General features: G+C 44.3%; 3 protein-coding genes across 4 annotated transcripts; 1 reads left to right on the top strand and 2 right to left on the bottom strand.

Annotated features, from left to right (window-relative positions):
• Positions 1-838: 838 nt before the first annotated feature.
• On the top strand, positions 839-2,926 carry LOC120642139 (cullin-3B-like). 2 transcript variants are annotated; one of them, XM_039918672.1, is made up of 3 exons: positions 839-1,736; positions 2,040-2,240; positions 2,354-2,898. In XM_039918672.1, the coding sequence occupies exons 2-3, from the start codon at positions 2,047-2,049 to the stop codon at positions 2,778-2,780; spliced, it is 621 nt and encodes a 206-aa protein (XP_039774606.1). In that variant the 5' UTR covers positions 839-1,736; positions 2,040-2,046; the 3' UTR covers positions 2,781-2,898. The 2 variants fall into 2 exon arrangements, with proteins under 2 accessions (XP_039774606.1, XP_039774521.1); XM_039918587.1 differs by having other exon boundaries at positions 863-1,048; positions 2,354-2,926.
• LOC120642058 (protein PTST, chloroplastic-like) lies at positions 2,875-6,826 on the bottom strand. The gene is made up of 9 exons (XM_039918482.1): positions 6,577-6,826; positions 6,033-6,070; positions 5,532-5,838; positions 4,747-4,836; positions 4,373-4,441; positions 3,792-3,897; positions 3,619-3,707; positions 3,357-3,469; positions 2,875-3,277 (listed from the first exon to the last, which is right to left on the bottom strand). Exons 2-9 carry the CDS (start codon positions 6,059-6,061, stop codon positions 3,175-3,177), a joined length of 906 nt encoding a protein of 301 aa, XP_039774416.1. The 5' UTR covers positions 6,062-6,070; positions 6,577-6,826; the 3' UTR covers positions 2,875-3,174.
• A 1,882-nt stretch (positions 6,827-8,708) lies between these two features.
• On the bottom strand, positions 8,709-10,604 carry LOC120641982. The gene is made up of 3 exons (XM_039918369.1): positions 10,485-10,604; positions 9,349-9,799; positions 8,709-9,218 (listed from the first exon to the last, which is right to left on the bottom strand). Exons 1-3 carry the CDS (start codon positions 10,490-10,492, stop codon positions 9,090-9,092), a joined length of 588 nt encoding a protein of 195 aa, XP_039774303.1. The 5' UTR covers positions 10,493-10,604; the 3' UTR covers positions 8,709-9,089.
• Positions 10,605-11,471: the final 867 nt, after the last annotated feature.

The following is an 11,471-nucleotide window of genomic DNA, read 5'->3' as shown; positions in this document are numbered from 1 at the left end:
GAGAGGGAAAAAATGAGGGTTTGTGCTGGGCTGGAAAAGAAAGAGGGAGAGAGAGTAATGTGTTTTTTTTTACAAAAGCAAAAGATTTTTTTGAAATAAAAACATTTCAAATTTAAACAAAATTTTATTTGTGTTACAATCTGCCACTGGAATTTCTGATGACTTATGAGCAAATAATGTGCTTTATCCATGGACACGTCTCCATAAAGTAGATAATGAAGCCATATTGATGTGATAATGTCCCCGACCAATAACTTATCTCAGGCCTTCATGAGGCACGCCATATGTTTGTTTACGTGAAGAGGTGAACTAATCGGCATGGGAAAACTGGACTGGTAATAATAACATCCAAACGATAGTGTCTATATGTGGTGTCTAAAGAAAAAATAGAGTAAAAATTATTTATAGACACTATATTCTTGATGTATAATTCCCATAATAAATACAAAAAATCTCATCCAATCCTCTCTCTTCTCTCTTCTTGCCTCATCCTATTACCTTTCTCTCATCCTTGATTCTTGTGTAGATAGATAGTATGTTATCTTGCATGAGAAATTATATCTATCTTTTTTATTATTAACTCTTTTATCATTTCACCAAATTACTTATTTGGCAGTCTCATTAATACTATGAAAACTTCCTACTAGAAGGGTTGTGGACGGCCGCAGGTTGAGTCGCAGCGCAGAGAATCCTCCATAGTCACCTGAGCCCATAATTATAGTCATAAGCTTTGGGTAGGGTACAGGTAGAAATCATCGAGGACCCACAGGCAAAGGATTATTTAGGGCGTGGGTATTACGCATTATATACGGAGTACTACTTAATATATAACCGGGTAAAAAAAAAGGTAAACCCCATCCCTGCCCATCGTACTCGTTCCCCTTCCAAGCCTAGACGGTCTCGCGGCGGCGGCGGCGGCGGCTCTCCAAGTGACTCGGCGGTGGTCGGTGGGGGAACCGTACGTTCTCAAGGATTGGAGGAGCGAGGAACCGGCGATCAACGAACTATCGACGAGAGGAGGCGCGATGAACCGGCGACGAGCTCACGGGTTATTACTCGCTATACCTCAATCGCGTTCTGGAACTAGTATCAAGTCTGTGATGAATGGTTTCTTCTTCTTCTTCTTTTGGGGGCAGGGCATGGTGCGAAAGCGTTACTCTGTTCTTTTGGATTGTTCCGATCTGTTGGTAAAAATCTTATACTAGCATAGTTTCATCTTTATCTGTGAGGTCCCATTGTTAAACTGGTCCTGAATTGCGAACGAAAGCCCAGACACATTTGCCTCGGATTTCCCCAATCATCCAATGTTCTTTTAGCGTCGATTTCGTAGTTGATGAGGTTCAATTTACGAGTTTGATCAAAGATATAGTTTGCAAATTAACATAGATCATGATCCTATTCGTAACACACAACTCGCTGGGGCAGAGCTACATAGTATACCCTGTGGTCCAGCCCAACCAAATTGTAGTCGGCCCGTTTAGCAAAAGGAAAAAGCACTTCATATTCTAGTCCGTCACTACCGCCGCGAGGTGCTCGAGTGCGACGTTTCCTTTCGGTTCGCATTCGATCCCATGGCTGAGCCGCCGCCGCCTCCGTGAGTCCGTGTGCTGTCCATTCATCATCTGGCAGGCGGCCGACGGCAGCACAAGCAGCGACGCTCAATCTCCTGCGACTGCAGTCTGCTAGTACCCTGCTAGTATCCCGTGTTCCAAAGCCTTCACGGACTCACGGTACAGGTGCGTTCCTATCTTTATGATCCTTCCAAGTTCCATGAAGACTTCTAGGTAAGTTCACGATTGGAAGATTAACCCGCAAAAGAAAAAGGTTCCATGAAGCCTTGTGAGTTTTGTTCACGCAGGAGCACCCAATGTCATTGAACATTTTTTTGTGTTTTACTTTATATGTTAATGTCAAAATTTTCGATAAATTTTGTATTATTAGTAGAAATTTTTGTATTGTTAGTTGAATTTTTTTTGGCGGCATACCCGCCAGTAAAATTCTAGACCCGCCACTGACAATTCGCGATCGCGATTCTGCAGGCATAAGATGGAGAAATCACGGGAAGAACAGAAGTTGGTAAACAAAGGCAAGCCCGCTTGGCGGCGCGGTTTGAAGGCAGAGCCTTTCAAGCACAGGCAAGACCCAGAATTCTTCGCCGGCGCATGCATGATGGCGACGCAGGCCATCAGCGAATTCTACGCTCAAGGCAGCACAACCATGTTGCTTCAGATGCTGTACAGGTTGATCATGTTCACCTCTCTGCCCCGCTCCCCCCCCCCCCCCCCCCCATTCTCCTTTTCCTTCTGTCTTCCCAGTTTGATCATAATCGGATCAATTTCTATTGAGCCAACAGGAACGCCTACAATATGGTCCTCTATAAAAAGGGCGCCGAGCTGTACTCGGCGATGGAGACCGCCATGGCCTCTGAAGTTCAGAGCCTCTGGAGGACTCTGAACGACGCTGCTCCGGCGAAGGGCGGCGCCGCGTTCTTGCAGGAGCTGCTGGCCAAGTGGAATCAGCACGTCGAGGCCGTCAAGATGACCCGAGACATGTTGATGTACATGGACTGGACATTCGTCCCCACCAATCGCAAGACGCCCATTCGGGAGCTTGGGCTCCGCCTATGGCGTGACCAGCTGACCAGCTCCGACGAGATCCGGGAGAGGCTCATCGAGGCGGTGAAGCGAAGAGGACGCGAGGATGAACTGGTAGCTGCTGTGAACAAGATGATGACAGAGCTTGGTCCGGACGTTCCCGGTTTTTTCTTTCAAAGGGTTTAGATTTTGTTAGATTAATCAGAAGAGTGGATTGTTCCCTATGAAACTAGTGCTCAATAAAGGGCATCAGAAAGGATATTATTATCAAAAAAGAAAAGGACGAAAGAGTGAACTTTTATTGAAATGATGAAAGTTTTGTCTTTGTGCTATGAGATTTGTTACTTGGTAGGGCTCAGGGTAATGTTGAATATAAACCACTGGATATAAAAAGGAAATCTTGAATGCCAAATATACAACAGGCATCTGGACTCTGGAGGCATGCATTTCACAAAACATTTGTGTTCTGTGAGGCAACCGCACGGTAGCAACATATTACAGGGGAAGGAAGGAGTGGAGATACACTTCGGAGTTGTTTCTGATCTACCGAATTACTAAGATGCTAGAAGAGAAAATTCTGCTACTCCACGACAAGAGTGTTGTTCTGCATCATTCCCTCGCCAGCCATGGGGTATTCAGGTGACAATCTCCACTCCCCATCAACCAAGAACTTGATCTCATACCTTCACGGGGCACACAATGAGTATATTTACGTGAAGAGACGAACTGTTCAGCATGGGGAAAAAAACTGATAAAACTAACCTTCCAGGTCTTAGCTTCAGAGTTGCAGAGAATCTTCCATAGTCACCTGAATACTCCATGGACATTGTCTCCCCTTGGGACCACCCGTCAAATGAGCCCATAATTTGCACATTCTGATGTGGAAACATACATCAGCAGACTTATAAGAACTAAAGAGAAAAGACCAAGGGACAGTAGCAAACACATGAGTATAACGTGACGGGGAGGGGGAGGGGGGGTGTGTCCATATATTGCTGCGAAATAACAAGTCAAAATTGTTTACCTCAGCCATGCCAACCCAGTATACAGAAACTTCCCGGGGCTTTAAAGAGTCAACATCCTTTATTTGTTCCATAATTTTACCATAAACAGCTGCAGGGAGCAAATATAATTTGTCACCAAATTTTCAGATGTTGATTCAACTTGAAGCATTGCATGCTCCTTTCTACAACTTACCCTCTAATCTGGAGAGAAGAAGAGATTGAATATATTTTCCATTTATCTTCCTAGACCTTAACGGAACATCAAAATTAGCAATCTCTTCAGCTAGTCCAACCAGAGCCTGTTGACACCAATAGAAGAGTAGATGTACAAAAGTATAAACACTTGCTTGAGTAAAAACACAATCAATTATGTTCATCCCCTATACCTTGATTAAAGGAAATATTACTTTAAGCCCAGTTGTAACGACAAACACAGGATATTTCAATATTCTCCTCCCCATTAGTGGAAACAAGCGCAAATATTATTCGACTTTGATATAATTATGGGAAATATTTCTACATCACAAACAGATTATCATACAGAAGCTAAAGAAATGAGGGAAGCTGACTGATCAGCACCCCCCCCCCCCAAAAAAAAGCAATAGTAGATTTTCTTGTGATGATCTGGGACAACGCAGTTTTGCTAACATTCAAATATACGGCGGACACAAAGCAGGGCCCACATTTTTTTCTTCTAAAAGTCTACAACTTGATGCATACAGAATTAAACATCAAGTGTAATCATTAAAAGAAGAAAAGGCTGTAAGAGCCAACCTGCAGTTCTAGTTCCAAAGCAGCAAGTTCACTTTTGAACTTTATGACTGCATCATCCTTTAGTTGCAGCTGCACAACATAAAATCAAGTTAGCATTTTGCAAATTTAACATAGCAACTACTCTATATTCTTTCAATAATAACCATCTATATACATGATCAAAGCAAATCCATTGTATCTTGCTGACCACCTCATGATAGCAAAACAGTGACTCGGTGATGTATTCATTAAATGTCTTGATGTTATTCAAAAGAGTAAGAAACTGAGCAGCCATTATGGCACCTTAGTATTTGGGAGACTAAAAAGTAGGAAGAACACTGTTCACTGTGAAAATGCAATCTACTGAACTATTTGCAAGAGAACACTAAAAAAACCTGTCTCTTGAGGAACCGATTATATTGATTTGCTTCGCTGAGCCTTCTCAAAAGCTTACTTCGTTCTGAATCAGCCAAAAGAGACTTCAACTGCAAAATTACAAAAATAAAAGGGAGGCAGGAAAATTAGGATTCACGATTTTCGAACTAAAAAAATTAAATGTAACATCCTGGTCTTGTTCTTTATTCATCTGAAGTTTCAAATTTTAATCCAATCGACAAACAAACCAGTACTATAAGGAGATTAGCTTAATCTAGATGGTGAGTCATGAATTACACAAGGATCTGACCAGGTTTAATAAATATTCCCTTATTATAGCAATCACGGTGACTTTCAAGTTAAATGTGTCAAATAGGGAAGAGACACATAGTCATAGGAGATGTAGATGTAACTTTCTCTCATGTTAAACGCTGCACATCAAGCCTCCAATTGACCAAATTCCACAAATAGAGAGTGGAATGTAAAAGATGTGCATGCAAGCAACAAATAATTTTATGCTTTAATCTTAATAGCAGAAAAAATATCTAGTACAGCCATCTGAGGTGGTAGAAGAAATTCTGGATTGATCAGAAACGAAAATTTGTCTGTTTTCAGTACTGTGTTGTATATCTGGTGTGTGTGTGTGTGTGTGTGTGTGTGGTGGGGGGGGGGCGTCTATGCGCATTTCTTCTTCTGAATGCAATGATGCACAGATCTCTTGCGTATTTGAGAAAAAAAAAGGTACCGTGTAGTAGAATTGTGACTGCATAAGTGAAACAACATAACGTTTGAGTTCAATGGATACCTCATCAGAACTCGGCTTTTGGGAAAGCAGATTTTCAGATGCATCACCTCCGGCAGTCTGCTCCGATGAAGATGATGTTGAGCCGGAGGGTGCAGGGCCATCTTCTAAGTTCAAACTTGCTGCAAAGAATCTCCAGCGTGAACGTCTTCCAATTATTGGGCTCATGGGATATACGATAGCAGTGGACTTGTGCCATTGACTGAAGTTTGTCAAACTGGGGGCATAGCAGCAAATCCTTCTGGGAACCCATTGGATCTCAGATGCCAACTTACTTGAACATACGAAGTTGTGCTCTTTTCCCACATTTCTTGAGAAAAAAAATATGACATGTTAAAATTAACGGGAAAGAAAAATGGAACCATGTTATCAGGTTCGATGCACATGTAGTCCAGAAAGATGTGAATGTACTACTTTACGAAATTAAGATCAGGTAAAGGAGACCCGAAAATTGAAAATCTAGTAAAAAGCAATTCAAACAACAGGATCGCAGGAGCAGATTACCTTGCAAAACTTGTTGTTATGCATTCCATAACGTTGTCCTGACAAAGGAAAAATAAAGATAACTTCTTAAGAGATGGTCAGATGGATATATAGTTTCCGGTAAAAAAAGCACACTGCGGCATTACACAAGAGGAACACAATTGTGTTCCTTGCACTGCCATTGGGTCCTCATGTACTGCACTAGAGGAACCATTCTGATGTCCGAAAATGCTACCTATGCTTGACACCAATACATAAACGTCAACGACTAGGCCAATTGAATAAATCATCAGACATAAGAACAGGATTATATTATACATTAAAAAACAGTAACTAGCATGAGATTCGCGGCAATTGCAGAAGGAACTGTAAACCTAAATGATTACCAACGGGAAACAAACTTGCGACGGCTTGCCCATATCAACCGTATCCAAATACTAGGTAGACAGGTAAAAAAATCAAACCCAACTGGTAATCACGTCGCATCCAGTGCAAATAGCCAACATGCCGCTTCAATCAGCTAGAACAACTTCGGATGGGACTCGAACGAGCTGCGAAGGCGTACCTGAAACCACCGCCGCGAACGCGAGATGCAAGGGGAGGGGCGGCCTGGAGCTGGAGCTGGAGCTGGAGCTGGAGCCTGGGGCCCTGGATGCCGGACGCGGCGTGAGGGGAGGGGAGGGGAGGGCCTAGCTGGGGCGGATGGAGAGGACGCGGCGGGGGGAAGGCGAGGAGCTCGTGGCCGTCGGCGCGGTCGTCGCCGTGCGCGGCCACAATTTTCGGCTGCTGCTTTCGCCTGCCGACTCTCTGAACGAGGGCAGCAGCGGCCAGTGGGTTGGGTTCACGGAGTGCCTCTGGCTGGTGGGCCCGTGGTGTCGATGAGAGAAGGCTGAAATGGACACGGTGCTCTTTGTCCCCACGCTAGATTGCACACGTGCGCTTTCACGCTGCCCTTTTTCTTTGTCCTTGATGTGACGGCATGTGCGCATTCGATTTTTTTCGTAGCTATCAAAAAAAATTCTCAAAAGGGAAAGAAAAAAGCAAAGCCAAGCATCACTCTTGTCGTTGTGCTGTGGCTGGTGGCTGATGCTGATTTATTCTGATAGAAAAATACTACTAGCTGGCTGGTGCTAGTTTGGTGTAAGAGAAAAACACTGTTGACTGGTTGTAGCAAACATAATGCATGAATTTCGTTTTCCTTCCATTGGAAGGAAAATCATGAGATGCAAAGCAAAAGAAGACTTTGTTGAAAAAAGGTCGATCAAATCAAACTACACGAGCAAGCTTGAGTAGCGGCAAGCACGAATTGTTTTGCTGCTCACGTCTCACTTCGTTGTACCATGAAACACGATGTCATGCGTGCAAGTGTAACCGTGTCCAAAAACACATAGACATGTCATAGCCTCATAGGTCGTCGTATTGCATGAGTCAAGGTGAAGTCTCGCACGCGAAGCAATTCCCTTACCAAGCTGACGTAGTCACTCCATCTATTCTAAATTATAGGCCATTTTCATTTTTATACACACAATTTTTATTATGTAGTTAGACATAGTGTGATCTAGATACATAATAAAATTTATATATTTAGAAACACATCATATCGTATGGAAACCAAGCCTCTTGTGCAAACTTTAGAAACCCCAATCAAAACCATAGAATCCTCGTCCGAGGGCTATGGGCAGAGGTGGGTAGTTTTAGCACTTAAACCGCTCCACTCATCCCATCCTAATCTCAACTTTTGCAAATCACCCCACCCCACCTTAAATCAAGTCGCCGCTAGAGACGGCAGGCGGAGGGTCACCACCAACCTCGTCTTGGAAAAAACATAGGCCCTGTTTGATTCTCAAAAAATTTTCTACAGTACTTGTCACATCAAATTTTTAGACACATACATGGAGCATTAAATGCAGTTGAAAAAATAACTAATTACACAGTCTAGCTGATTATCACGAGATGAATCTTTTAAGCCTAATTAGTTCATGATTAAAAATTATTTGTCAAGTAACAATGAAATGTGCTACAGTACCAAAATCTAATTTTTTTTTCACCAATTAAACACACCCATAGGCGCAAAAACTTTTCAGCCTATTAGACTACGCAAGCAAAAAGTCAAGTAACACGTATCTCGTGCAATCCACTCCTGGGTTGCGTTTGGTTCGTACACGTGAAAACACATGGCACACCACAGTACCACACGTATATAGACATGTCACAGATAGTATTGCATGAGTCGGACTGAAAGGCTCGAACGAGGCAATTTTATTAGCATGCTGACGCAATCCGCCTCTTTCTAAATTATAGGTTATTTTGATTTTTTTAGATATATAATTTTCATTATGTATTTAGAATAGCAACATCTATGTATCTAGAAAATTTGAAAAATGTATAATTTGGAGCAGAGGAGATGTTTAAAAAATTGCACCGACAGATGTAAAGCTTTTTTGCTTTTGTCATTTTTAAGAAAAAAACGGGGCACAAAACTTTTTCAGCCTATTAAACTACGCAAGCAAAGTGAAGGAACACATATCTCGTGCAATCCACTCTTGGGCTGCGTTTGGTTCACACACATGAAAATTTCATATCGCATCCAGCTACACATCAATGCTGACGCTTGCTTGCACTCATGCTCATGCCGATCTTGTAAGTAAAGACATGCTCTCATCAGAGTTCATCTGACCACACTGAACGCAGTGGAAGTCAGCACAAACCAATGGTTGCTTTTACCTGCTGACAGGCGACGGATAGATTGACAGTACAACTGTACAGAAACAGACAGTACAAGATCCCTGACTTCCAAATCACCAGAAGAGCTGTACAGCTACGATAAAAAATGGTGCAGCTGGAAGCATGGTGGGACAGAACAGAAGACTTTACAACCGAAATAAAATCCGTCCCAACAAGGCAGGACATTGGTCTTTGTTGCTTCTGCCCCTGACTGAATCACTTCAGATCATCTTCAGGATGATCGTACCTCGTACGGCAGCAAGAACTTCACACTCACACTACTTAGTATACATCCAGCCTCTATTTTAGAGGAGGTACACCCAATCTTGGCGATGAGGATGTAGCTGAGCACAGTCATTTATCTTGCAGATTGGCGGCGAAGGCGCCTTTCAGCGACTTCTCGGTGCCCCAATGCTGACGCTTCGGGGTGCCATTTTCCTGACGCACGGGTTCAGCAGAATGACCATACCCATCAGCTTCACACTGGCATACAAGTTCGATAAGGGAAAGAAGATCATCACAGGAAGCATTCCGATTGACCATACATAACCCATCAACTTCACTGATGACCATGATCGAAAAGGGAACGTACGGCTTGGATTGGATCACGTACCAAGTGAGAAAGCATGTCGATGGTTAGATCCACGTCAAACTCCTGGAGCTTGAGCGCGTCGTTAATGAAGTCGGCAGAGACATTGGGGAACATGTGGGAGAGGTAAGCCACCACGCTCGGGAGGTGGATGTCCGGATCGCTCCCCAAATATTCTGACGGATCGAGCAACGCGCTGTCAGCAGCGTCTCCTTTCAAGGAGGAGTCGGCGGAGATGTTGAGCTTGGCCAGGCTCTCGGCGTAGAAATCCAAGGAAAGCGAGTCCGGGAGGTCGTACTCCGCGGATCTGTCGGCGGTCTCGGTCTTGTCAGCTTCACCTGATTGGTTGCCGGAGCAGGTCCTTTGATTCAAGCTCCTTTCTGCTGCAGAGCTGCCCATGGAGGAAGGCACGAACGGAGCTGCATATGGGTTCAACTGAAAACGCCAACAATCCATCTTTCGTGACTCAGCACACCTGTAAAATGTGCCAGGAAACATCAGTGCAAATTAATTTTCACGAACAAGAAGTCGTCGTTGTTAAAAAAAACAACTGAACTCTGCAAAAGTTTCATTCAAACAAGCAAACAGAGTTCCAAATGGCTAATACAATGGTTTTCATAAGGAAACACAGGCAGTCATGACTTATGAGTTTCTCATCAGGCCCTAAAGGCCTAAACTGAATTTGCTGCACCTGATCAAGCTTTGCATTCTCTTCTGCAATTCCTGATGCGTGGCTACCATTTTCAATTGCCAGTAACGTGCAGATTTAATTTAGTTTACTGCTAAAAATTCAGAAGAAAAAAGAAACAACCGCGACAATTTCTTTCATACTTCCAGCTGTCCAGCACAACCACGTGGATACAGAAACCAAGCTCGACTTGAACAAGGCGAGCCCAAATATAATCGTGACGAAATTCGAGCCCGTATCAGACCCTAAATTCAGAAGGAGAAAAAAAAATGCAAGCACCTAGCTCCATGGACAATAGACTGAATGCCCTGTCCTCCGGGCGACGCCACAAACCACAGGCCAATCAAGCGAGGAGACTATCTAGCTAATCGAACGCCACGCCGAGCGCCGCCGGCCGCGGCCGCGGGAACGCGAGCAAGCGGCCGCTGGCGAGGAAGAGAGCGCCGTACGCGCGAGAGGGAAACGGACGCACCTCGACATGACGGAGATATCGCGTCGTTGAGCGTGGGCGGCGGCAGCGGCGGCGGCGCGGCGGGTTCGATTGCTTTGCTTCGTCGGGAAGGAGTCGCCGAGGTCGAGGTCGAGGCCGATGCCGACGAGCTAATAAAGCATGGGGAGGTGGGCCCGCCCGGCGGGGGTGAAGGGGAGGGAAACGTTGGCCGCGGCGCCGTCTGGACGGCCGGAGATGGGCGGATGGACGGCTGGATGGCGTCGGCTCAAGCTGGCCTGCAGCTATTAATGGGGAGTTTTTTTCGAGGGGCGAACAGGGGTGCGCGTGCCCTTTTTGGCTGAAATGAAAATTAGCAAGCTCCACCATTTTTGGCCTCGCGGCAATGGCAAAGAAGTTGCTCCATGTACCACCTGTTCGTACCCAACAATTAGCTACACTGCCTAGTTTGAAGTCTGGCTCGGGACACGGAACTGCAAGCTTTTGCAAACGTGGAGCACTGCGCTGCAGTCATATGTCAGCCACCATGCATTCACCAGCAAGATCTAAACCAAGGGAATTTTAACTAATAAATTAACAATAACACACTCTCTAAACAGGGGCGAATCCAGGAACGAGCAACGGGGCTGATGACCTTCTTCTACCTTGAGCTTCTCCCTTTCTTCATCAATAGTGCTAAAATTTTTAGGGGAGTTGTGTGTGCCAGAACCGTCCAAATTAATCCGGTTCAAGTACGCTAACCATCCCTATCAAGAAAATTCCGGCTAACACGCACTTCAAACGGGGTAACCCGGCAGTCCCATCAGGAAAAGTCCCGATGAAACCACTTGAGTTGCGATCGAAACTCAAAGCTTACATACAACTCACACGAAGGAGAGCCCAGAGAGTACAACATTTCATAAATTCTTACATCACAGAGTGTTAACTTAAATATTACAAACCAAGTTTGAAATATCAGAAAGGTACTAGAAGTTCAAAATTAAAGTAGTTCAGAGTTCAACTGCATCGGAA

Source organism: Panicum virgatum, chromosome 1K, assembly GCF_016808335.1.
Source record: "Panicum virgatum strain AP13 chromosome 1K, P.virgatum_v5, whole genome shotgun sequence".
NCBI lineage: Eukaryota > Viridiplantae > Streptophyta > Magnoliopsida > Poales > Poaceae > Panicum > Panicum virgatum.
The sequence above is the reverse complement of the archived record's forward strand: the minus strand, read 5'-3'. Positions and strand labels throughout refer to the sequence as shown.